The sequence below is a fragment of the Phodopus roborovskii genome, unplaced genomic scaffold (assembly GCF_943737965.1).
Source record: "Phodopus roborovskii unplaced genomic scaffold, PHOROB, whole genome shotgun sequence".
NCBI lineage: Eukaryota > Metazoa > Chordata > Mammalia > Rodentia > Cricetidae > Phodopus > Phodopus roborovskii.
The window spans coordinates 4,211,248-4,238,538 of NW_026126484.1; the positions used below are offsets into that span (position 1 = coordinate 4,211,248).

General features: G+C 35.4%; 1 protein-coding gene across 4 annotated transcripts in view; it reads left to right on the top strand.

Annotated features, from left to right (window-relative positions):
* Cdk13 (cyclin dependent kinase 13) overlaps positions 1–26,122 on the top strand; it is an 85,903-nt gene extending 59,781 nt beyond the window's left edge. Inside the window, exons 8-15 of one of the 4 annotated variants that reach the window (XM_051194675.1) lie at positions 8,318–8,419; positions 8,515–8,592; positions 12,556–12,672; positions 13,577–13,708; positions 18,693–18,740; positions 20,602–20,807; positions 22,341–22,790; positions 23,217–26,122. In XM_051194675.1, the coding sequence (XP_051050632.1) occupies positions 8,318–8,419; positions 8,515–8,592; positions 12,556–12,672; positions 13,577–13,708; positions 18,693–18,740; positions 20,602–20,807; positions 22,341–22,790; positions 23,217–24,046 (1,963 nt within the window). In that variant the 3' untranslated portion in view covers positions 24,047–26,122. The remainder of the gene's footprint in view (positions 1–8,317; positions 8,420–8,514; positions 8,593–12,555; positions 12,673–13,576; positions 13,709–18,692; positions 18,741–20,601; positions 20,808–22,340; positions 22,791–23,216) is intronic. The other 3 variants (XM_051194677.1, XM_051194676.1, XM_051194678.1) reach the window with 3 other exon arrangements.
* Positions 26,123–27,291: the final 1,169 nt, after the last annotated feature.

The following is a 27,291-nucleotide window of genomic DNA, read 5'->3' on the forward strand; positions in this document are numbered from 1 at the left end:
AAAAAATACTGTATAGCTACATTTATATATTTATCTATATCTATGTCTTTTTAGGACAAAATTTGAAATTACCTGCTTTTCTAGAGGAAAAATTATAACAGCACATGTATTACTTGTTTGAAGAAAATAAATTGTATAGCCCTAAATTGAGAAACTTTGGTTGTAGTCTTTGCATTATCCATATCCAGTTGTAAAATTTTGTTTCTTAGGTACTCCCACTCTGTATTGCAGGCTGGCCTCAGACATACATACTTTGTAGCTTAGTTAGCCCTTGAAATACCTCCTGGTGGTACTTTTGCCACTGCCTCGTGTTGCTCTGAAATCTTGATTAAGCCAGTTAATGAGTTTCATGACTCTTAAATATGGATGACGGATTTCACATTTCCAAATTTGGGCCTGGATGAGATGGTTAAGTAATTGGGAGGACCCTGTTTTGGTTTCTGGCAGCCACATGATAACTCAGTGCCATCTGGAACTCTGGTTCCTGGGTATCTAATGCCACCTTCTGGTTCTGGTCTCCATGGGCACTGGGCACACACACAGAGTACCTGCTGATTTTATACAGGCAAAACATTCATACATATAAAATAAAAAAAAAAAAGACAAATCTTTACATCTCCAAACCCTGGGCTCAAGCCCTGTGTTTGAGGCTGTGGGTTCAGCCCACAAAACTACCAAACCCCCAAAATGCTGCAAAGATCCTACAAAGTATTAAAACAAATAACAAGCATACATACCTGTTATGTTTCTAAAAGTTGCCATTATCAAAATAAAAATTCCTTAAATAGTAACCAAAGTCTGCTGCATTTCTCTCTGATCCCATTGGGGTTGGGGGGAGGAGAGGGAGCTAACACGGAGGGGAGGGAGCTAACACATCCTCAGGCAGAATGTCTTATAAGTAATGTTGCCATCTAGTGGCTATTCTTAATATTGCCACTGTTGAGGGACTTTTAGAATGGCTCATTGTCCCTAAATCTAGAATGGCTGTCATTTTATAGATAGAAACAATGCTTCATTTCATGTGCTTTAAAACATCAAATGTGTTTTGGGAGAAGGGGACTCTGTTCTATTGTACTGCAGTTTCTGGGTAATACTGAGGACTTTTTGGGAGGTTGGAGACAAAACTCTAATTGTGACAATAAGACGAGAGAGAATACATAACAGTAAGTAATATACCTCAACAGTCTTCACAAATGGAAATCTTCGGGTTGATGACTTAATTGTAAAATCAAAATAAATCTTGCAGTTCTTTTTTTCTTCATGTACTCTCTGTTTTGATAATGTAAATGGGAAAGGCAATTAAATTTTCTGGCAGCGTCATACTGTCCCAGTCTCACTACCTCCTTGGAAATCTCACCCACATTCTCACTACAAATTTCAAGTGTTGATTTTTTTTGGGGGGGGGTGTTATCAACCATTTATATTTGCTGCACATCTCCATCTAGGTGATACCCATATCTTAAAGTAAGCTCTGTCTGTCATTCCAGGAAAAAAAAGATACTTTTCTTTAATTGCCCATTTGTTTGCGCACACACACGCGTGCACGTGTGTTTGTGTGTTAGTGTTAGTGTTACCAACCATCCATATTCTTCTAAAGAATATTCCCTGCCTTTAGACTCTTTGTTTCATGTTGTTCTCTACTCCCATTCCTAGATACTGCCATTTTCAGCCACACCCCATAGTAGCACAGTTAGTTGAACTTAACAATTCCCTAAATACCTTTGTTCTGAAATACTTTCATGAGTCTACATAAATTGTTTTTCTTTTATATGCAGTTATATTTCCTATTGTTTCATCTTCATCTGAAAACTTTTAAGCATTCAGTTCTGGTATGAATGCCTCAGGTGTCACTGTTTGCATCTTTTTTTTTTTCATGTGTTAGTGGCACATTATTATTACTATTAGTGTGTAGTGCTTTGGTACATTATTATAATTTATAAATGCATACTGCTGGGCACCAAAGAATTACAACCATGGTTATTTGTTTGGCCTATGCACTTACTAATGCTTAACACAGTACTTAATTCAGTTTGAATTGTTTCAAGAAAGGGAAAAAAGGGTAGATCTTTATATGTTGATTTCTTTTTAAGTAGGTAGCCTCACGATAATTATTTGTAGAGAAAGTCCTCTGAGAAGGCTGGTGTAAGCTCCTTTATTTTGCACAAGTCAGAATACAAGGCTTTTGTTCACAGTAGAACTAGGAAGTAAGTCTGGAGTTTTGGACAGAAACACTGTCCTTTACAGTTTTGATCATACCTTGATTTTGTGACAGTATCTTCCATGTAGAGAACACTGGGGCCTCACCAGGGTCTTTAGAGGGTACCATTAGGCTAACAACAATTTTGTAGCTGTTTTATATCAAAGAGTTTGCTGAATTTATTTGAATGAGTATTTTGTCTGCATGTATGTATGTGCACCATGTGGGTACAGTACCCAAGGTAGCTAGAAGAGTTTTGGATACCCAGGAGTTAGAGTTATAGATGGTTTTGAGTTATATGGGTGCTGAGAATTGGACCTCTAAAGTGTAGCCAGGGTTCTTAATCACTGAGCCTTCTCTAGTCTCATATTTGCTGAATTTAATAGGCTTTGGCCTCTCACCTCTCTAGTCATATATATGTTTTTGTTCTAGAAGTAGATTAAAAAACTACAGAATTTTCCTTTTCCTGAGTGTCATGTTCAATTCTGTTATTTTTAGGTAGCTTTAGAACTCCCTTGAACATCAAACTAGAATGCTAAAAAATGAAAACAAACAAAAAAAGCAACTATTTTGGTAATTTCATTAAGGTAAAGTTTTGTTTTTGTTTTTTTAAGGTATTTTTTTTCTTTTGTTACCTGACTTTCCAGATATTGCTTTCCTTATTGATAAAATAAGTGTCAGCTGCCTTTTCAAAAACTGGTAATGTAGGCCAGAGGTTAGTTTGGTAGCAAAGTCCTTGTCCAGTATGTTCAAGGTAGTGGGGTTAATTCCTAGCACTGTAAAACAAATCTAAAGTGACCTGTAGAGGAAGATATTTCATAGAAAGCACAGTTGAGAGTATTAATGCAGTTTGGCCACCTGTAAATTGCAACTTGTTGAACTCACTGTTCCAATTTAATAACAGAGTTGTATGTTTGTTTTTGATTTAATTATGGAATTTATTGCTTAGAACTTTAAGTATGGAAATAAATTAAAATTTCATATTCTCAGTCTGTCCCTTTTCTAAGTGAATAAATGCATACAACCAAATACCTATATTTTTTAAAGTGTTGCATCTTCAATAAAGTCTTAATCCAGCTTTTGGAAAAAGATAGGATTAATTCTTTTCAAACTTAATGATTATTTTTTTAATCCCTGAAGAAAAATATATGTGTTGTTGAGTGACTTTTTAATTCTTTCTATTGTGTAAGCAAGGTCTGTTATCTTTAGGATGTTGGCAGTAGGTAACCAGCCTGGAAGACCAAGTTGGAAAGGCTAATTTTTGAGGATTCTGGATTTTCATTTTTTTCCACATTGAATTATCTCTTCAGATTGCAACAGTTCTGAGTTTCTTGGAATTTAAATATTTTACTGCTAAGCACAATTTCAATCTCATTTGCTTTGAAATTTACCTTTGTAAGTACAGCAGCCTACCCATAACATGGAACATTTTCTCGATACTACTATATAAACTGTTGAGTGATATGGTTTGTGAAATTGGTCTCAGTACCCTCTTAGCTCTCCTTATGTTGAAATTTGTTTTTATGATTAAAGTCCTTCAGTTTTCATACTTTCTCAGTGTTTGCTTTTTTTTCTCACTTAATAAAATGAAAAATGGAGTATGATACCCTTTTTGGAGGAGCAGGGGTCGGGAGTAGAACCAGAACACCAATCTACTTTTTAAAAAAATGTAGTTAGGATGTTACTGTATAGCCTAGGTAGCCTTAAACTGAAAATCCTCCTGTCTCTTAGCCTACAGACTGCTGTGACTTCACTAACGTTCCACCAACTTACTTTGTTAAAGGAGTTTGTTGAAAACATTAAAGCACCATTCATTTTGCTATCATTCCCCTCTCACCCCCAAACTTGGTTTCTGTCTCCCTACTCCGGAAAATGTACATTTGCTCTGAGCCATTTCAGAACTAAAGATTGAATGTGGTTGAAGCAAGAACCTTGTTTGGATGGATAATCACTAGAAGCAATACATTTTAATGTTATGTTTTAAGACTGTGGTTTTGACTGTGTTTTGGAAAGCGAATTAGTCTTGAAAACCTGGAAGCAAGAAAAATTGATTAGAAAGCTGATATACTAAATTTTGATAAAATTATTGTGGCTAGAAGTATGCAGTGGACTATATATTAGAAAGGTAAATTATGTCATAAGGGTCTCTACTGGAGAATAGTTACAACTCTACCTGTTGTGAAAAAAATCAACGTATCTATAAGGTTTCTGCTTGTTGGATACATTTACAGTTAGGAGAGGCAAAACTGTTGTAAAAATTTAGTAATGGCTTAAAGTGTTATAATTTTGCACTAAATAATGTTAACTGATTGTTGCTTACCTTAGTGCACCATTAATATTTAATCATAGCATCAGTTCAAATGGTGACTGTTTCATCTAGTCATCCAGAAAACCTGGTTGGAAGATCTGCCATCTTTTACTCATGCTTCCAAGGCTGTGAAAAGAAGTGGCTGGTATAAGAAGTATGTCTAGAAAAGGGGGGGGGTTTCTGGTTGGGGGGGGGGCCGGGGGGGGGGGGCCCCCCGCTGGCCTGGGGGGGGGGAGGGGGGGTGGGGGGGGGGGGGGGGCGGCGGGAGAAAGAAGGGGGCCCCGGGGGGGGGGGGGGGCCGCCCCCCCCGGGGGGGGGGGGGGGGGGGGGGGGGGGAAAAGGAAAGAAAAAAAAAACAGGAGAGAAAAAAAAAAAAAAAGAATGGGGGGGGGGGGGGGGGGGGGGGGTGAAAAAACAAAAAAAAAAAAAAAAAAAAAAAAAAGAAGAGGGAGGAAGAAAAGAAAGGGGGGAGAGAAGGAGAGGGATTATAATAAAAAATAAAATAAAAAAAAAAAAAAAAAAAAATAAAAAAAAAAAAAAAGGAAAAAAGAAAAAAAAAAAAAAAAAAAAAAAAAAAAAAAAAAGAAAGAAAAAAAAAAAAAAAAAAAAAAAAAAAAATAAACAAAAAATATATAAAAAAAAAAAAAAAAAAAAAAAAGAAAAAAAAAAAAAAAAAAAAAAATAAAAAAAAAAAAAATTAAAAAAAAAAAAAAAAAAAAAAACAAAAAAAAAAAAAAAAAAAAAAAAAAAAAAAAAAAAAAAAAAAAAAAAAAAAAAAAAAAAAAAAAAAAAAAAAAAAAAAAATGAAGGGCAGGGGTATTTAAGAAGTCTGAAGTTCTATGGTAGGGTCACAGGAATGAGATCCTCAGTGTACAGGCATATTATAAGACTGAGGCAAATTTTATTTACTTATTTGCAGTGGAATATGACCTGATTTTTGTTTTTAAAACATAATGTCCTTAAAAAGATGGTAGGCAAGAATATTTAGAGGTGAGGAAACCAATGAAATAGTGGTAGTGGCTCAGACTTGGATTGTAACTGTTGAAATCAGTTTTTGTTTGTTCTGTTTTTTAAGGTTGTATTTAAGGTGAGTTTGTTGATAGTTCCTGGCTAGCTGTGATGGCATACTGCCTGTCATCTTAGCATCTAGGAGGCTAAGACAGGAAGCTTTTTATATTTGAGGCCTACCTGAGGGTTATATGGGGAGACAATGCCCATTTCCCACCTGCAAAAGCAAAGAAAGGCCCTCGTGTTGTCTTCCTGTCGCAGCTAGGTAGGTATTAGCAGAATGATCCACATTTCTTTCCTTTTTTTTTTTCTAAAAAATACTGCAAGTTATATAATGAAGAAATCACTGACGATTTTTATTATGTGTTGTTGGAGAAATTAAGCATTTAAATCTTACTTAGGTATATTCCTTTACATGAATCTTCTGGAATTTCATAGAATGATCTTGTCAAACTTTTAAGATATCGAACACTATAACCAAATCTATCCCCCTGAACACCCCTCCCCCAAGCTCTGAAATTCCTAGGTTGTTCAGAAGAAAGGCATTGAAATGTGTTAGCAAACAAGCAGAGAATATTTGACAAAAACTAACATCCTTAGAAATCCTTAGAAAACAATTAACTATATTAAATACTTTGTGATAAACTTAGAACTATATTTAGTGCAGTTTTGTGTTTTTAAATCATTTGGAAAGTTGACTGATAAAGGCAGTAAGCCAAACTTAAAGTTAAAAGTGACTGTAATAAATTGCATAGAATTTTATATATGACATGTAAACTAATCTTGTTTTGAACATTTCTTTTAAATAAAATTTTATCACCCAAATATTGTAGTTTCTCTAAATTTTCATTTTTTAAGTTCAAAAAATTAGAGATTGAAAGTAGTTTAATGTAGTTTCAGTCTTACAGCTTAGGCTTCAAGTGCATATGGACCTTTGAAACAATTTTAAAAAGCTAGTTTTCATTGTTTCCAAGTTCCTCCCAACCAGTTCATTAATGTTGAAGTGCTGTATTGAAGCCCATGTTTTCCTGGGCTTTGTGCTTGGGCTCATGTTCAAGAATGAGACTTTTGAGTGTAGAAAATATAGGGAGTTAAGACAGTGAAATCGTGTCAAATGAGTTATTGAGAGAGATTAGACCTTATGCTGGCAGGTGTTTTGCTGTGTGCATCAAATAATTAATGGTAAGTAAGAAGATTGGGAAGGAATTTCAGATTTAAAAGCAATTATGCTTAAATAAGAATGATCAAGTAGAGCAGCTAGGGTTTAAAATATTTTTTATTATATGAAGATACTTGATGCCAGAAACTAAGCGAAGAAAAGTTACCAAGGAAAGTATACTTAATTTTTATTTGTTTCCTAGGCATTTTAGCCAGATGTGGTGGTATATGCCTGTCTCCCAGCTCTTGGGGGTTAGAGGTAGGAAAGTTCCTGGAAACTTGAAGCCATCCTGGCTACAAAGCAAATCCCAGCCAGCAGGGCTAGACAGTGAGACTTTGCATGAAAGTAAAACTAAACTAAATCAAAAAACTATTTAGACTGTTTCTAGTTAATTTTCAGTTTGACATGTCAACAGAAATTTTTTTGGCTTTGGGAATATTGCAATACCTAAATTGATAACTTACAGTATTAGTCCTCAGATTATTTAGAGAAACTTGGTCAAGTGTGGCAGAACAGTTCAGATGGATCTTAGGCTTTCTGAAATTTCAGACCTATGGTTACTGAAAGTTGTTGTTGCTGGATTAAATTTCGTGCACTTTTTTATTTTCCCCAAATGAATCTGATTCAACCCCTATCAGGTGAATGAATGGGCTTAGAATACAGCCTTCCTGGGGAATTTACTATCTGTCCTTGTAGCTTTGTTATTTGGAAAATGTCTAAAAGAATAAGGTTTTTAACTCTGAAGTCTATACTTTAGCCATAGGTCCCGACTTTTAGGATCATTGTTGTCTGATATTTAGAAATACTTTGCTGTTGGATTTGTACTGTGATGATGGTTAGACTTAATATAATTTGGCTAGATGTAGATTTTTTATTTGTAGTTTTCTGATAAAGCACCATAATTGTAGCTTGTGGTTCTGTGTAGAATGGGCCACAACTGCTTTTGTAGTCAATGTCTACTTTATCTTCACAAACCAGAGTGCATCCAAATGTGTTAAATAATTTCAGAGATATGCCTAGTTAAAACTTTTGCTGGGGGCTAACTGTGGTGGTGCCTACATTAAATCCTAGCACACAGAGGTGACACAAGGATCTCTGAGTTCAAGGCCAGCCTGGTCCAGTACAGCAAGACCCTAGCTCATCAGCAGAGAAAGAGCAAACTTTTGTTAGGGACTTGGGTAGAGCACTTGCCTATCACATGAGCAGTATTGGATTCAATCCTCAGACCCAAAACAAAAGCAGTCATTTTGTTAGTTAATCTCAATTTGAAGAGATTGTTATGTTAGTCCTTTTGTTATATTAGTCCTTTGCCAGGTTTGTGAACCCATTCCTTTATGAATTATTTAAAAAGTTCTTATGGAAAGGAAAATCATTAATCAGCATTTGAGTTGACGAATGACTTCTCTTTGTCCAAATTACAGTTAATAGCGAACTACTTATTTTTATTTTCTCATAATTAGGGAATTTCTGCTTACTGTCCCTGTGTTTTATGGTTGTGTATTAAATACCCACATTTTAATTATGATTGTAGGATTGTTTTGATGATCTAAAGTAATATTTCCTAAGAGAATCTTATGCTAACTTTAAAGAGTCCTTTCTCTTTCTCTGTGTGTGTATGTGTTTTGTTTTTTTTTTTGTTTTTTAGTCGCCCATATACTAACAAGGTCATTACTTTGTGGTACCGTCCACCTGAACTGCTCTTGGGAGAAGAACGATATACACCAGCCATTGATGTATGGAGCTGTGGGTAAGATAGGCACATTGGCTTATGGTACTAAAAAGTTTTGATAGTGAATTAAAATGAGGAAATATAGATAATGACAGTCTATTTTTCTTTATTAGATGTATCCTTGGTGAACTCTTCACTAAAAAGCCTATATTTCAAGCAAATCAGGAACTCGCACAGCTAGAGCTAATAAGGTAAGCTGCTGGTGATAGTTTTGGTAATGGATAACATTACAGAGTATTGAACACATTTCAAGCTTGTCTCTTCAGGGGAACAACCTGGTTCTCTTGAAGTCTAGTGACTACTACATAAAGGACAAACTAGAGTGCAGGCCCTCTGATACTGGTTCCAGTAAAATTAAGGATCTTAAGGTGTTTTTGTTTGTTCCTTTGTTTATTCTGGTGTTTTTGTGATGAAGAGATAGACTAAATCACAGAACTTAGTCCTTCATAGGACTGAGAAGGTAGGAGATACAAATCAGAAGAAGTATATCAAACATAAAAATGACATGGGTTAAATCTTTGCTTAGGAAAAAGTCACAGCCTTTAGTGCAGTCATGTGCTGTAGCCACAGATTGTGTGGACAATAATGATCCATAGCTGAAAATTGCTATCAACTAATACTGTCATAGTTACGTTAGCATGGTAGTTCACAGATGGCTTAGTTTGAGATACTCACTCTACTGTGTTGACTATTTGTAAGCATAGTACACACCAGAGAAGAAATCCTACCTTGAAAAACTAAAAAGAAAAAGAAAAGGAAAAGGAAAAAAGAAAAAAAAAAAGGAACAAGCATAGTTCACACAATTGTCTGAGTTAGGGTTTCTGTTGCTCTGAAGAGGTACCACGACCATGGCAAGTTTTATAAAGGAAATCATTTAATTGGCCAGCTTACAGTTCAGTGGCTCAGTACATTGTCGTCATGGTGAGTTATGGCAGCATGCAGGCAGACATGGTGCTAGAGAAGTAGTGCACAATACTCATTATTGATATAAACTGCCATGCTGTTGGCTTATTTATTTATTTTATTCTTTATTGTTATTCTCATGTGTGCTTGAACTTAAAAAAAAAAGTTTATTGTAAAACAGTGTGCTATGTTAATGGCTGCAGCCTTATATACTGCCTCTTTTGATTGTACCAAGAAGCTACATCAAGTGATTGACCTTTACCAACTGGATTTGTTGAAGACACCCTCTAATGTTCTGTGATGACAGAATGACCTAGCAATACAGTTCTCAGGATATAACCCGGTTGTTAAGCAGCTCAGCAACTGTATTGTATAAGTAAAAACTACTGAAGTAAGCATTCAGGTGACAAACTGGAGCAGCAAAATAAAACCAGGGACTAACAAATACTTAATGACCTACAATACAGAAAAATGTAGAACTTTATGTATAACCCAAGATTTCATTTTGGGATTATTAGCACATACATTAATTAAATCTTTTAAGTTAGTGTGAAAAGAAGTGCAGTGAAATGAAGACTATCAAAGTCTTAAATTGCTTTAAACTGTAATGACTGATTTATTTATTATTGCTTTGTTCAAGAAAGTTAACCCAGCAATGTAGCTCAATGGTAGGATACTTGGCCAGCAGGTAGTTTCAATCTGTAATAGTATTAAGTTTAAAATAAATAAAAACATAATATACAGATATTTTCATTTTATATGTGTATTTTAGGCAGATAGTAGGTTTGCACTAGAGATAGAAGTGATGAAAAGGAATGGAAAATACTGGTAGCAGCAAAATGCAGTGAGTAGAAACACAATTTGTTTCTTAGACTAAGGTTTACACTTTCTGTTGTCTGGGTATTTTGAGACTGGGTCTCTTACTATGTAGCTGTGGCTGTTCTAGAATTCTGCTTTTGTAGCCAGGCTGTTCTTGAACTCAGAGATCTCCTTGCCTTTGCCTCCCAAGTGCTGGGATTAAAATTAAAGGCTTGTGCCACCATGTCCACTAAAGGTCCACACTTTTAAAGCTTCAGGTTTAGATTGCTGTATGGGTGCAAATTTTAAGACTACAATGGTTGGAAATAAATTTCCCAGTTCTGGGCATAGTGGCGCATGTCTTTAATCTTAACCACCAGGTTGTTTTTCCAGACTCTGGACCTCACTTTTGAGAATACTTTTTAAAAACGTTAATAATAACAAGTGGAAAGCAAACCATTATAAACTGTTAAAATGTCATAGTCTCTTTATTAAACTTGAGTAATAATCTTTGAATGTGAGAATGAATGCCTATTAGAAAATGAACACAAACACATACACCCACACACCCACTCCTGTGTCTGCTGCATTTTTAGCAATTCTCAAGCAGTGTTAACAATGCTGATGATGGCATATTTGAAGGCATTTTTGATCTCTAGTTTTAATAGGAATGCTTTGAATTTAATCTCTTGGAAAGCTGATTGATTTTGGTTTGAAAACAGAATACACATCAAAATACATTCACAACATAGACAAAATTTCCTAGGTATCTACTATTAAGAAGGCACTCACTGAGCCAGTTATGGTGGGTGGTATTTCTTGAATCAGCACTTTGGGCAGAGGCAGGTAGATCTGATCTTTTGAGTCCAGGCTGCCTGGTCTGCTTAAGCTCCAGGCCAGCCAGTGCTGAAGAGTAAATCCTCACTTGTGTGTGTGGTAAATATGTAAAGCTTCAATTTTGACCCTTTCCTATATTATTTCCAGATTAGCTTAGAAAATGCAATGGGCTAAAAACAACAACAAAAAAAAAAATTAATTAAGGCTGTCAATGGGAAATACAAGGTCTTATTGCAAAATATACATAAAACTGAGGGAAATAAATTATTACCAGTATAGAAAAATGTAAAGCTTTTACGTTTAGAATATCAAGATTCTAATGTCTTATGTGCTGCTTTAGTACTTACTTTGCAACAGTGCATATAAGAAAACAACAGTAGAACCTATTTAGCTTATGTTCATGTGAGTGTTAATAGGTAGGTGTTTCTGCCTGTAACATATTGCTCCTACTCTCTCCCACCTGGCTGTGTTTTATCCTTGGACCTATGACCAAAAGTCTTCTCCCACTTAAATTTTCTTTAGTATCAGCAGTTGAAAGTGCCCTTCATTTCTCTGTTGTATTATACTTTATATTGTTAATCTGCACCGGTGTGCCTGGGACAAAGAGAAACATAGCTGGGCAAATAATCAGAACACAGAGGATGAAACCAGTGCTAAAGAAACTAAAAGCATGTGGAATAATGTCCGTTGTGCATAGCCTTTGGGAAGAGAAGAGCTTTTTCAGTAGACTGTGATGAGGGTCCAGCCAGTTAGAATTTATTAAGAAATATATTTGGAAAAATGAAGAAGCAGTATGGAAAAAGATGCATTCTGAGAGGGGGGATGAACTTCATGTGACTGAGACTGTGCTCTTTTAGGATCCTGTCAGAGCTTATTCTCTGGGAGTCCAATATTTCTTAAGAGAAGTTTGAGGAGGTTTTGAAAATTGGTTTTTAAAAAGCAAAGGATACTAGACAGAAAATAAGGCATTGATGGACCCACATTTTTTCTTAACATGTTAAGCCTAACTGAAAGTTTTACTAATGATATACATATATTCTTGTGATTTTGTATATTGAAGCCTATTTCCCCAGTGTTGATTACCTGTATGCAAACTATTGAGGAGTTTCAAAGCAGTCAAAGAGTAAAGCAATTAAAATATATAGATACCTGTGACCAGTAGCTCTACTGAAATTGCAGAAATGAATATTGCAAGATGATTGCCTTCAGGATGCTTGCTTGCTTCTAGAGTAGCTGTTGGGTTTGGATAGGAAGTCTGTTTCTGCCATTAATACCAGGGTACCTTATATTTATTTATAAGAGAAGACGATGCCAGTACCCCCATACTAGCATGAGACATACATGAAATTTATTTCCTTAATTTGTAAGACATAGGCAATATATCCTAAACATCACCTATGTTTTAAGAGATTACTTAATAGGAAGGTCCTTTAACAGATTAAATGTATTTGTAGAAAACTTGGGGATTTTCAAATTAAATTGTGAAGACGTATTTAAACTTATAATACATTATATCAAGTTTTTTTGTATTCTTAACTTTGATTTTTTTAATAATTGTAATTGTTAATTTTTGTGTAGTTTATAATGATAAAATTCCTTTCTTTTCTATTGTTTAGCCGTATATGTGGGAGTCCTTGTCCTGCAGTGTGGCCTGATGTAATCAAACTGCCATATTTCAACACCATGAAACCAAAGAAGCAGTATCGTCGAAAGTTAAGAGAAGAATTTGTTTTGTAAGAAAGGGATGCTTAAATATCCATATTGCATTGATTATTTATTTTGAAGTCATTTTTTGAAGTTTAAGATTTTTTGTTTTACTTGGTTTTGTCTTTTGCTGGTATTTGAGGCAGTTTCAGAAGCTGGCCTTGAATTCTCTATGTAGTTGAGGATGACCTTGAACTCTTGATTTTGACTGCCTTGCCTCATAGGTGCTGAGATTATGGGTGTAACTTAGCACACAAAACTCATGGAGAGTCATTTCGTAAGAATTCTAAATGTCATGATGACCTGAGACAGATATATTGCTGCTCTCTTTCTTGGGCTTTTTCTTGTGCATTTTTCTTTGCTGCGTGTAAAGGGCCTTTTACCTCATAGTCAGTAACTGGGCCATTAGGCTTTATTTGTTTGCATGGAAAAAACGTGAGTAAGTGTGTTGTAAATTTTTTTTTTGAAACAGTATTGCGTTCAGATTTTTATTTAGGAGGCTATTCAGTTTTTAATTTATGATAGTAGACTGCTCATAGAGTAATGAGATGCTGTTTGCTAAACAGTCCAGAATTGTATAAAAATAATGGTAGTTCTTGAAAAGGAAATTTATAGTTACTTGTGTAGAATACTGCAAACATTATTTAACCAATGTTTCATTAATGCTTTAACTGATTATTAAATTAGCTTTTAAATATTCATCGCCTGCAATTACCTATTGGTTCACGGTATTCTACATATTATAATAAGAATTTATTAAAGTAATGAGGCTTTTAAAGCTGTAGGTAATCAGAGTAAGGCAGTTGTTATTTAAAATATAATTTTAAATTAATTTTCAAATTTGATACCAAATACTTTTCTTTAAAATAAGTGCTCACAGGAGCACAGCTCTGTGTGAAGACTGTTCTTGACTTTTGTGTCCTCTGGTACTAGTATCCCTGCAGCTGCGCTCGACTTATTTGATTACATGCTTGCCTTGGATCCCAGTAAGCGGTGCACTGCTGAACAGGCTCTTCAGTGTGAGTTCCTAAGAGATGTGGAACCCTCCAAAATGCCTCCACCAGAGTAAGTGACTTTCTTTTATGTTAGATTTTACTTTTGCAGAATCTGGACAGCATTGAAAACTTTGTTAATTAGTTGTCATGATCAGAAGATATTCCATGCCTAAGTTGTGTTAGGTAAAACATAGAAAAGTATATAATTTGCACATCAAAAATGCAAGTGCTTGTTTATTGTTGAGTTTACCATAGAACAGCAAAAACAGCCCTTAACATTTCTTTAGCTGGTGTAGGATAGTGTTCTGTTTCATCTCTAAGGATGAGAACCCCCCACTGTGGTGGAGTATATCCACCAGTACCTTAGCTTCTGAGAGTGGTCCTGCTTTAGCCAAAGCTTTGAGTGCTTTGCTGAGCTTAATTTTTACAACCCTCCAAGGTAGGTATTATTATTATTACCACTGCTTAACAGAGGAGGAAGCAGGCTCGATGAGGTTAAAAAACTTGCCCAAGAATACAAATATGGTAAAGGGTGGTGCCAGCTTTTAAAACTGAAGTCAGTTTAATAAGAAACAGAAGTTCTGAAAATACTCTTGTGATCTATCCTATACAATAGAAAATCCTTATCATTACCTTAAAAAAAAAAAAAAAAAAAAAAAAAAAAAAGCATGTTTGCAATGAGACAGATCATGGAGAGAAAAATGCAGTCTGGGGAATTGGCTTAGCTAGTTTTTTGAGTCTTCTTACAACTTCTGTATTTTGTGAAGGATTCGTTGGGAAGAAGGCAGTCCATTTACCTCTCCATTACAGGGTCTAAAGTTTTGTAGGTATTTCCTTGGTAATTGTTAACATGATAAGCGGCATTAAAAGCATGTCTGTCTCTAATAAAAATAATTTTGTATAATATTTATATGAATAAGCATGGGCTTTAGAGTTCAAATACTGGCTCTTCCACTTAACAGTTATATGGAGTTTATTTCCACAGGGCTTGTCATGTAAGCTTCATTAAGAGTTTATTGAGCTATATATAAATGGCCCATGGGATGGTTTGAATAACTATCTTCTGACATGCAGAAGGACTGAGTCATTCACTAGGTTTTCTGTTTGTTTCTGTTTCTGTTTTTTCTTTATTTTTATTTTTTTAAATCAGTGTTTAGTTGTATAATACAGGTTGACCTTGAACTCAAGACCCTCCTGTTGATTGATGCCTTTGAGTGCTGGGATTATATGTGTTTACCACCACACTTAGATCAGATACTGTTGAACTAAGTGTTTAGGATTTATTGTTCTTTTGCTTGTTTAGAATATATCATTAATCTCCAAGTGGCTTGATTCTAGTAACTTATCAAAGTTTTTGGATTTTTCTTTTTCTTACAACTTTTGATGTTTAGTTTTTACCACTACAGAAAAGTAGAATAGGAAAACGAGCATTCATATAGCTTCAGTAATTATTGGCATGTACACATTTGCTTTGTTACTTTATAAACTTTTTCTGAAATAGTTGAATATTAAGTTATTGCATGGATCTATAAAAACAAGAACTACATTCTGTTATAAAGCATAAACAATAATAGTGCCCTATAACTCTTTTCTTTTTACAAACATTCTATGGAATCAGAACATACATACTGTATTTACTAAGTATATCTCTTCACTTTTTTGTCACTCTTATGACACTGACTTTTCTTTCTTTTCTTTTTTTTTTTTTTTTTTTTTTTTTTGGGTAGACATATAACCCAGAGCCTCATATGCCAGGCAAGTGATGGCACTAAACTACTTCTTCAGTCCTAATAAGAGCCTAAGGGAACTGTTTGGTAAAACATCCCACAACTGGATTTGATTGTGTCTCAGTAATCAATATTAGATCAGTATTTTTCAGTACAAGAATAATACCTACAAGGTAACGTGTGTTTCCTGATAGAGTACTTCAACAGGAATATAATATGATTTTGTCCCATTATTGGTAGTACAATTCTAATAACTTAACCCACATGAAAGGATTCTAGTAAAACTGTATTAAATTCTGATTTCTTATTATCAACTAATTTATAAATTTTTGGTTCCAGCTTAAAGACATACTTATTCATTGTTTGAAAAAGCAATCACTAATGTTGAGTGAGCCTGGTGGATATGACATGTCTGCCAAGTTACTATAACTGTGTGACATGTAAGACCAGTTGTAGAAGGAGTTATTTAACAAATAAAATCCCAACCAGGACCCACATTTTCTTTTAAATTACAATAAAAGAAAGCAGATGAGTTTAAAAAAACAAAAAAAAAAAAAAAAAAAAAAAAAAAAAAAAAAAAAAAAAACACCAAACTGTATCAAGTTTATTTGGAGATGAATAACTTTAACAAGTTTAAAAATTGTAAAAGATGTAATAGTGAATTTTTAATTAACATTTTAAAGTATTGCAGTTACAGTAATCTTATAAATCTATCTGTTGGGCTCTATTTATTGAAGCCTTCCAGATTGTATGAATAGTCACTTAGAAAATGTTCCACATTTGGACGTTGTTCTAATGTACTATATACAAATATCAATATATGATATTTGGTGTTGTATTAGTAGTAAACATTTCAGTGTTTTAAAACCATAAGTGAATTTTATTAGAAATGCCGTCTATTAGAAGTGATCCAAGTTGGGCTCTGGTGGCACATGCCTTTAGTCCCAGCACTTGGGAGGCTGAAGCAGGTGGATGTCTGTGAGTTTGAGGTCAGTCTGATCTACAGAGTGAGTTCCAGGGCAGCCAGGGTTGTCTGTCTCAAAAAACAAAACAAATAAAAAAAGCTGTTTTTGTTGTTGTTGTTGTTGTTTATTTTTTAAATGAGCTCATGGGCTGGAGGGATTGCTCAGTGGTTAAGATCATTTTTTGCAGAGGACCTGGGTTTGTTTTCCAGCACCCAGATGGTTCACTACCATTGAAACTCCAGGTCCAGGGGATACAATGCCTGCCCTCTTCTGACTCTATTGGACAGCAAGTACACATATGTTGCACAGACTTATTTGCAAGTAGACACACACACATATAAAGAGAAAGGAAGGGGGAGAGGAGGAGAGGAGGAGAGGGAGAGGGAGGGGGTGGGGGATGGGGGGTGGGGGAAGAGGTCATTAGAAAAGCCTTTCCCCTGACAGCGAGGAAGTCATGTGACCTGAAAGCTTATTTAGACATTTGTCATTAATGTTTACTGGCTCTACCAGGTTTTGCTCTGTGGCTTCCTACACTTTTGGGTGTTTTGTTTTGTTATAAATTCTAATTCTTGTCAAAAAAAAAAAAGGCCCAGTAACTCAAACTTAATTTTTATCAGGATACATTGTACTGTACTTTTCTATTAAAAAGCAGTACACATGATGGGCATTCTGTGAAACAGTTAAGTGGTGCATGCACTTAGATACATCACCCAATCAGTCAGGCCAAGGTTTTAATTGCATTGATTCTGTATTTAAATAAAAGGTTATATAAACAACATGTAACACCCTCTATTTTATAATACATAAGAAAAACTATGAAGTAATTATGGGTGGTATGCCTTTGAAAAATAAGGATATATAGCTAACTTTTAAAAACAATAGTCAAATTGTTGAAACATTTTTTTTTAAGTAAATGAGTAAATGTACTAAATAGGAAATAACTTCATAAATAAATAAAAGCTCAGAGACATACATTGGGGTTCAAACTTCATGCTGAAGATCAGAGAAGCAAAGCAGCCAAGCTAGTAGACCTTACCTTTACCCAGCCAAACCGCTAATCTTATCCCCAGGAATCTTAGGAGGCAAAAGGCTCTTAATTCCTGTCTTCTCTTCCTTACATTCCTTATTCCGCCCACCATAGCCTCCTGTTTCCACCTCCCTGGTGCTGGGATTAAAGCACTGGGATCCCAAGTGCTGAGATCACCTTTGTGTGAGCTGTTTCTTTCAGGACTCGATTAATTTCATGTAGTCAGTGTAACCTTGAACTAAAAGAGATCCATCTACCTCTTAATCTTGATTCCTGGGGCTTCTATGTCTAACTAGTATGGCTGCTTTGTTATTTTGATCTCCAGTGGCTTTAATACATCATAAAGAATATATCACCACATTCCACTAATTTCTAGTAGATGCTCTTGTCAGCTTTCCTATGTCTTTATAACTTTAAAAAGTTTATATGGTAGGCAGTGATGGCATATACCTTTTAATCGAAGCCCTTGGGAGGCATAGGCAGGTAGATCTATTAAGTTTGAGGCCTGCCTTGTCTACAAAATGAGTTCCACACAGCTGGAGCTGTTAACACGGAGACCTTGTCTTGAAAAACAAAATAAAACAAAAAAGGTATATATAATTATGTAATTAAAAAGTACATTAGATGGTTGCTAGCCCATACCTTATTAACAATATAAAAACAATATGACCACCTATAATTAAATAAATAATTCATGATGTCTTGATAATACTAGAGTGATATCAGTCACAGATAAGTGCATACTGTGTGAGAGGCTTTGTCTAAGGATGTTCTTGATAGACATTAACATATTGCTTTTGTTCCCAGGAAATAGGTAATATTGTTAATCTCCTTTTAAAAGAAAAACTGAGATACATAGGTCCAGCAGTTTGCCTGACAAAATAGCAAATAAGTGGCTGAGCCAGCATTTGAACCTTCAAGGAAGCACATACTTTTGGTTATGTTGAGAACATGCCTGATTTGTTTAGAGAATCGGTGTCATTAATCTGCCATTTGAGATTATTGTAAGGTTATGTTTATATTTGGTAGAGATGAGTGTTAAGGTAATTCATAATGAATCTCTTTAAGTTGTGGGAGGGAACAAATTCTTTTCCTGGATTTCTTTGCTTTTCCACAAGAGTATTGTATTTCTTGGCTGTCACAATGGAGGAGGTGTAATGATTTTATTTACCCTAACCTATACTACTACAGTATATTTGAAATTAGCATCCCAACAGAGGCCCACATCATAAAACACAAACCCATTCCCAGAAAGGAAAGTCTTTTAGAGGGTTTTTGATGCCTTAAAGCTTCCCAGTGTCAACCTTTCCAATTGTCCCTTTGTTTGTTATCCAGGAGGTTTTTGCACGCTGAGGCAATGCACCATAGTAAGATGGCTGAGAGGTATGCCTTCGTTTTGTTTTCAGACCTCAGGTGCACAGACTTGGTTTAATCATGATTCTTGTGTCACTCATCATTGGTCCATGCATGGCTCTCTTTTATTTATTTTAGTTACTTTAATTAGTTATTTTAAATGTTAATAAGCAGCCATGAGCCTACCAAGCAAAAGCTAGAACCTTGAGAATAACCCACTTTAATCATATCATGACCCCTCCTCCTACCCACGTGTTCCCTTGCCCTCTTCTTCCTGAGGTGACCATCATTCCTGTTTCCTTATTCTTGTATATACTTTCTGTTGCCATCTGTATGTATTCATAAAAAAATTACATTTAAAAAATGTAGTTGTTTTTCATTTTATGCAAAGGTGTCATGCTGTTTTGTAATCCTGTGGAAATGACATTTTTTATTAATATTATATTGCTAAGATTCAACCATTCTGTTGCATATGCCTTTATTTTATGATATGAGAAAGTAATTATGGACGGATTTACTTGAGCATTAAGGGCATTCTTCTAGCTCAGTCTTTGAAAAGAGTATATGTGGAAATGGAATCCCTTAAATAACCTCAGGTACACTCTTGGGAAGACCTTGTGTACATCTTGAGGTACTCATCAAGTTGAGAATAGCAGGTATATACCACTAGATGGCATTGATAAAAGAATCTGGATATTCTGGGCAAGTTTATTAACCTTTCCAAGCCATAGTTTTCTCACCTTTAAGCTAGAGAAAAGTTAATAGTAAGTTTCCATGGGCTTTATAACTTGGATAAAAAGAAAACATTTGTAAATCAAATATTTGTCTTTCTTTGAGAAAAAAAGTTATTTTCTAGTGTTCAGTGTTATAGAATTATGAAAAAAATATTCTAGAATTAGGGGTAATTTTGGTAGTTAATAAGCACATGGAGCTCTGTAGATGAGCCTCTTTGTGTCTGTTTACCTATTCTTGAGACTCATCTGTAAAATCAGTTTATTTCAAAAGCAATTGGTAATAGTAGTAAATATGTGACTAAAAAGTGAAAAGATTTTACTAAGAAGTCTTGTATGAATCTTACGTTCTAGCCTTTACTCTCATTTTTTAATGTCTGGCTTCTCCAAATAGCGTGTTTCTGCATCCTTTTTCAAATCCTTTTCAGTGTAGAGTGTGTTGTTAGAACTGATTATAAAAGGTTTTATAAAGGATAGTAGCCAGATTTTAATATGTATTCTTCATAATTTGATGAAGTTATTTATTGATTATTCAGAAGAGAAAGTAGTTCATCTTTACAACAGGCCACTTGTGTGTATGAATACATAATAGCAGCTGTGACTGTATGCATTAGGCCCACAGGGAATCAAATCAGACAGAATCTCAGTGTGGAGGGAGGGAGTGGGTTATGAAGGCCACTCTTACTGAGGAGATATTGGCAATTAATGGCTGCTGTAAAAGGTAGAGTCACTCTTTTTTCAGGACTGTGGCCCCTTTAGAGTTTAGCTCTGTTCCAGCAGGTAGCCTTTTATCCATGCACATACTGATTATCACTAAGACTTAGTGAGGTTTGAGAGAGAGGAAAAGAACTTGAGGGGGGGTGTGTGGGATGTACTTAAACACATTATATGCATGATTTAAATTTTTAAACAAAAAAAAAATAGGACAAATAAATAAAAAGAAAATATTAGACTATTACTAAAGTTAAAACCCTGAAGTATGATGGAGTTTTACTAAATGTATGCATGTATGTATGTATGTATGTATGTATGTATGTATGTATGTATGTATGAAGTCTTCCAGAGTGGCTTGCCGAAGGAGAATGGTTTTAGTGGTACATGGTAACATTGGCATTTCTTGTTATGACATTTGTGATTTAGTATTCATCTGTCTTTTTCAGTCTTCCTTTGTGGCAGGATTGTCATGAATTATGGAGTAAAAAGCGAAGAAGACAGAAGCAGATGGGCATGACTGATGATCTTTCCACAATCAAAGCCCCCAGAAAGGACCTGTCTCTGGGTTTAGATGACAGCAGAACTAATACACCCCAGGGTGTGCTGCCACCTGCACAATTGAAATCTCAAAGCAACTCAAGTATAGCACCTGGTCAGTAATGTTTCTGTGACTTGTTTGGTTCACATTGCTTTATGGCCTATATTGAACATATACTGTTAAGACATATTATGGCAGAAAGGTGATCGTTGAGGCTTCTTGGTGAATTTGGCATTACTCTATATTTGTGTCAGCACAAAGGTTTCATTGCTACTTACACTACAGTGTTAGCAGTCTCAAAGTCGTGTATTTGTCAGATTTTTTTTTTCTTGTTTCCCTAGTTCACGAGTCAATATTCCTTTCATTAATACTAGTCTATGAGGCTCAGCATCCATCCTTCCTTCCTTCCTTCCTTCCTTCCTTCCATCCATCCATCCATCCATCCATCCATCCATCCATCCATCCATCCATGTTTTTCAGGATAGGGTTTCTCTGTGGGTTTGCAGTCTGTCCTGGAACTCACTCTATAGACTAGGGTGGCCTTTAACTCACAGAGATCTGCCTGCCTTTGTCTCCCAAGTGCTGAGATTAAAGGCATAAGCCACCACTACCACCTGGTTCAGTAATTTCTATGGATGCCTAAGGCATAGAAATCATAGAAGACAGCCAAAACTGCAGTAGAAGTACTTCATCCTATTGATTGATGTCTTTAAATCATCCTTACTAAGAAGCTGTATTTAAAAGATTGGAACTTGCTATTTAAAAGGATACTTTATTTCATTCATTCATTTTTAATCTATCTATTTATTTATTGGTAGGGTTTCATTGTGTAGCCCTGATTGACATGGTACTTTCTTTGTAACCAGGGTGGCCTCAGACTCACGAAGTTCCACCTGTTTCTGCCTCCCAATGGCTAGGTTAAAGATGTGTAACAGCTTTTAAAACATGAAATCTGGTTTCCCTTAAGAATCCAGGAATCTGTCAGTTCTACACTGAATATTGGACAAAGAAAATTAACTAGATATGTCTTAGTGGTAATGCAGTGTGTGTGTTTGTGTAGGCCTTTCTAATCCAAAATGTCTTAACAAAAAAATTTTTTTTAAAGTAATATGAATAAAAATAGATTTTTTTCATGGTCTATAAAATAATTTAGTTTTAATTTCTACAAAGTTAACTTCACTTTTGAGGAGCAGTATGTATGGCATAATAAAGAATTTACAGAATTAAATTTTATAATCCAGGACCTTTGGCAAATTATCCACTCTTTTAGGCTGATAATGGATACTGTCTTATAAAGTAATTTTAAGGGATAAAGACTATCAAAATGCTTAGAAAGTATCAGACACTGTAAACTGTCATCATTTTAACTCACAAGGTGGATTCCTGATAAAATCTGTGCATGTGGTCTTAATTTATTTCTCTTTTGAAATATATACTCCTAAAGATGGTTACCCAAAATAGATTGTAGTTTTAATTTATGTTCTAATTAGATTTTGAATGTCATGATGAATAGACTAAAGTGCCTTTTTCACATTGTTTCTAAACCCTCTTCCTCAAATGTAATCTTAATGTAGTATAATGAAGACATTGTGGGTATTGGGAAATCTATGAATTATGGCAGTTCTAATTAATACATTTTGTCTTTAGTAATAACAGGCCCTGGACAGCCGTTAAACCACAGTGAATTGGCAATTCTTCTAAACCTACTACAATCTAAATCAAGTGTTAATATGGCTGATTTTGTTCAAGTGTTGAACATTAAGGTAAACTCTGAGACTCAACAGCAACTAAATAAAATAAACCTTCCTGCTGGAATTTTGGCAACAGGTGAAAAACAGACAGATCCATCAACACCACAACAGGAGTCTTCAAAATCATTGGGAGGAATTCAGCCTTCACAGACCATCCAGCCTAAAGTGGAAGCTGATGCTGCCCAGGCTGCTGTGCAGAGTGCATTTGCAGTTCTCTTGACTCAGTTAATAAAGGCTCAACAGTCAAAACAGAAAGATGTCATGTTAGAAGAGAGAGAAAATGGATCGGGACATGAAGCTCCTTTACAACTCAGGCCACCGCCAGAACCTAGCACTCCAGGATCTGGTGAGTGGTTGTCTAATGGTTGTTGCTATCTATGGCGTTCACTGTTCAGTGACATTTGTCAGGTCACTGGTGACAGTATATTATTCATTATGAATACTATAGATATTTTCCTAAGGTAAATTTACAATAATACTTTGTTCTGAATACAAAAAGATGCTTGACCCAATGGATAAAATACTGAACGTGTAGTAACTTACTCCTCAAACATTAAGTATGATTATGTGAAGTACCTTTGAAAAGCTGAAGTGTATTTCTTTGGTGACCTTGCATTTAAGTGGTAGTAGGCAACATGGGCACTTGTGAGGTCTCCTTTTGCATTTAATGTTTGTCAGAGATGGAATGTCTTAGCATTCTTGGGACCACTCATTTTGAGTATTTCATTTTCCATAGTAGCTTTTGACTCTTCCTTGGTTTTGTTTCACTTAGGGCAAGATGACCTCATCCAGCACCAGGACAGGAGGATGTTGGAGCTGACACCAGAACCAGACCGGCCTCGGATTCTGCCTCCTGATCAACGACCACCTGAACCTCCTGAACCACCACCAGTCACTGATGAGGACCTGGATTATCGGACAGAAAACCAGCATGTACCCACCACAAGTTCTTCACTAACTGACCCTCATGCGGGAGTGAAGGCAGCCCTCTTACAGCTGCTTGCTCAGCATCAGCCCCAGGATGATCCCAAAAGAGAAGGTGGTATTGATTATCCCACTTCAGACTATAAGGACAACTTTGGATCTTCTTTCTCTGCCGCTCCGTATGTTAGCAGTGATGGTCTAGGAAGTAGCTCTGCTGCTGCACCGTTGGAACCACGTAGTTTCATTGGAAACTCAGATATTCAGTCTTTGGAGAACTACAGTACTGCTTCATCTCACAGTGGTGGTCCACCTCAAGCTTCTGCCTTTTCCGAGTCATTTCCCAGTTCAGTAGCTGGGTATGGAGACATTTACCTCAATGCTGGTCCCATGTTGTTTAGTGGAGACAAGGACCATAGATTTGAATATAGCCATGGTCCTATTGCAGTCCTCACAAACAGTAATGACCCTTCCACAGGGCCAGAGAGTACTCACCCCTTGCCAGCAAAGATGCACAACTATAACTATGGTGGTAACTTACAGGAAAATCCAGGTGGCCCTAGCCTCATGCATGGGCAGACCTGGACTTCTCCTGCCCAAGGACCTGGATACTCCCAAGGATACAGAGGACACATTAGTACATCAGCTGGCAGAGGTAGAGGTAGAGGATTACCATATTGAGTATCTGTTTTTCCTCAGGCACATCATTTTTATCTGGAAAGACTTTTCTAGCTGCAATTTCAGGCAGCAATCCAAGAGACTTGAATAATATTAATTCAACAACAGCTTTATTTTTATGTGGAAAAGGGTCTTGCATACAATAGTGAAAAACAAACAAAAAAAAAAACAAAACAAACAAAAAAAAACCTTTGCTTAAATTCATGCTGTTCTTAAAACTAGCTCTATTGATTGTACATCGTCACAGATTTTAGTTAACAATTTTATTTTGTATTATTGCAGTTTTAAGTGGATGCTAACATTAGGGACATAAGATCTTATGGCCCTGTTGCAGATCTTCTGAACTATGCACTCTTGTGCTTTTTTTGTAAGTTTGGACCAACTTTTATGTAACAACCAACCCCTTCCCTCACCCTTCCAGTTTTACAACAATCAGAAAGGGCACTGATTTATTTGGTATTTTCTTTTTACAAAGCTACCTTTAGTCAAAGGTCACTGTCAGTCTTTGCACCTGCTTTCAGTGTTATTGTGAAAGGTGTACTTTGTGCTCATTTCAGAAAATAAAACACAACCTTTCTCTTGATGCAACAGTTTTATAAGAAAAAATGGTCAACATTATTTTTGGTTTGTTTTTCATGTTACCATAATCCAGCAAAATTCATTCAAATGAAATAGTGGTTTTTATATGAAAACTATGGGTAGGGTGGGAGGGGTTGAGTAAGTGCCTTAACTGGTAAGCTTAAGGACTGAGGATGAAGTTAGCTGGTATACCCACTTGTCTTTAAAGGCAATCTGCATTGTGTTGAAGAGGCAGGAAGCTCTCAACTTTTAGGAGTCACCTGGCCGGTTCTGTTAGGTCCATTCCCTCTGCCTGTCATACTGTCCTTTTCTGCCTGTCTTTTGGCTGTGTTAATTTTCACTGTTACCTTCTCTTGGTAGGGGTGTAAGAAAAAAGGGAGAACTCAGTACCTTTTGTTACTTCTGGGAAGTACTTTTTTTTTTTTTTTTTTAAATCACTTAAGTGGTTGAAAATAGTAGCTGAATGAGAATTTTATAGTGCTCTTTTCTTTCTGGCTGCCATACTGACCCAGTTTCTACTTGGAGAACAGGATTTTTGAAGCAAGTATGTAATAACAGTTCACGTAATAAATGTATTAAAGTTCATAGAAGGAGGGTGGCAAACAACGTATTTTAAGTTATGTAATTATTTTTAAAAGTCAACTTAATAGAAACATAACCTAGGTTTAATTTAGTAAATCAAAAAGAAAATTCAGGAAAAAAAAAAAACCTTCCCTCTTCCTTTCAATTTTGTGAAATTTACTGTATAACTTCTGCCAGATTAGAGCAGTGCTACTAGGTTGTTTTAATATTTTTTCTTCTATTAAAATCAACCAAGAAAGAATAACTATAATGTCGTCAAGTCTCACTGTGTTTTACATTCATACACATATACACAAGATTATATTTCTGGAAAGGAACCAAAGGTAAACAACCAGCATCTCTCATCACTAGTAGACTTAGAAACTCTGGGAATATAAAGTGCCAATTGACAATTTTAACTGTTGTAGTACACTTTTAATTGGAATCCTAAATAGGAAAAATAGTTATGAAAGGCCAGTTTAACTTCCGTGCCCTTTATCTGATTTGTGACACTGCATTTAAAAACATGATTCAGGAAACAGTAAGGATATGTTAAAGAAGGTAATTTTCACTTTATGCCTTTATAAATTGAGTTTTCAGTTGACCATTTTATTTTCTGATGGTATTTTTGTTGGTATAACAAAATTAATGGAAGAAAACTATTTTCCTTTTATTTGAATATTGAGTACTAACAAAGTAGTAAAACAGTAGAGGAAGTGAAATGTTTTGAAGTTTAGCAAAATAGTATTCAAGTCTCTGAAATTTTAATATGGTGAGTCTTAGACCTTCAGACTTTACTATAAGTGACAGTACCTAAATTATTCTTATTTGTCACACGTGATACTTCTGCTGGCTATAAGCAGCTAACCTAAAATTGGAACTATTTATGTGACATGAATAGCCTGTGTTTTAAAAATTAAATATTTTATATAAAATTGACCTGTGTTTGGATAGTTTTTCTAATTAAGCATTTCAGATATGTATTCATTCATGTTGGGAAAATGGCTGGGAAGACAGGGAAATTGTTGGCTTTGAAATAGAAAATTAGAACTATCCCTTCTAATAACCTGTATTTTCTTAGACAATATAACAATACCTTATGCATGTAGAAGAAAAGGGACTGCCAGTTAAACCATAATGCAGTACTAAGAGGCCAGTCATTGCAAGATAATCCCAGGACCAGGGTGTTATATGAACAAAATGTGTCTTACAACATGATGAAATACATCAGTAAAGTGTTAATGCAGCGTTTCAAGACAGTAGTTCAGTGAGTTTGGCTTAAGAACACATGGAAAAACACTCATTATTTAGGTTATAGTCTGTATTCTTGAGTAAAATCTAAATTAATAAAATACTAAGGTGATAGAAACAAGCCAGACTGCAGATAAGAAAATGAACATAAAAACATTAACTTAAGGAAAAACAGTTTTCCTGTGAAGTTTGTATGTCTTGACTTGAATTTTCCCTGCATGGAAACATCAATGTGTCCCAAGTCTTCAATCTTTATCTGTTGAAAAATTGAAAACTTAAAGTAATTTTAGAGAGTTAATTGATTTTGGTGGTTTGTAGAGTGTGAAATAATGTGATGGTTTAACCCGTTCCACTTCTGTTGGCAAATTCATTTTCAGTGACTATCACATGCTAGTTGCTAGTCTAGTTCTTGGGGTATATTTGTAATCATGGAGGAGATTTAATTATACATCAATGAGGCTGAGTTTCTTGTTTGTTAATGTCTGGAGAAACTAGGTGTTAGAATAAATTATGCTTGAGTGAATATACAATAGAAATTTGGGTAAAATTTTATATTTAAATTTGAATGGCAAAATAAGGCTCTGTAAGGAAGTAAAGCTACAAATTCAGTGAAGGAAACAAACTTTAACTTGAATCTGGCTAGTTTACAAGTGCTGAGATTTGAGGAAAACACATATGGTGTTGGTTATATGCTTCTGAACTGAAATGGTTGGCACTTGAGTGTGAAGGTTTTGTCGAATTTGCTATGAGCTCACTCCAGGTTGGTTGTGTGAAGTGGGACTTAAATGCAGGTTTTGAATACTACATGTTTGGGATGCTGGCTTTGCTCTTTTAAGTTGAACTAGATCTGTTAATAG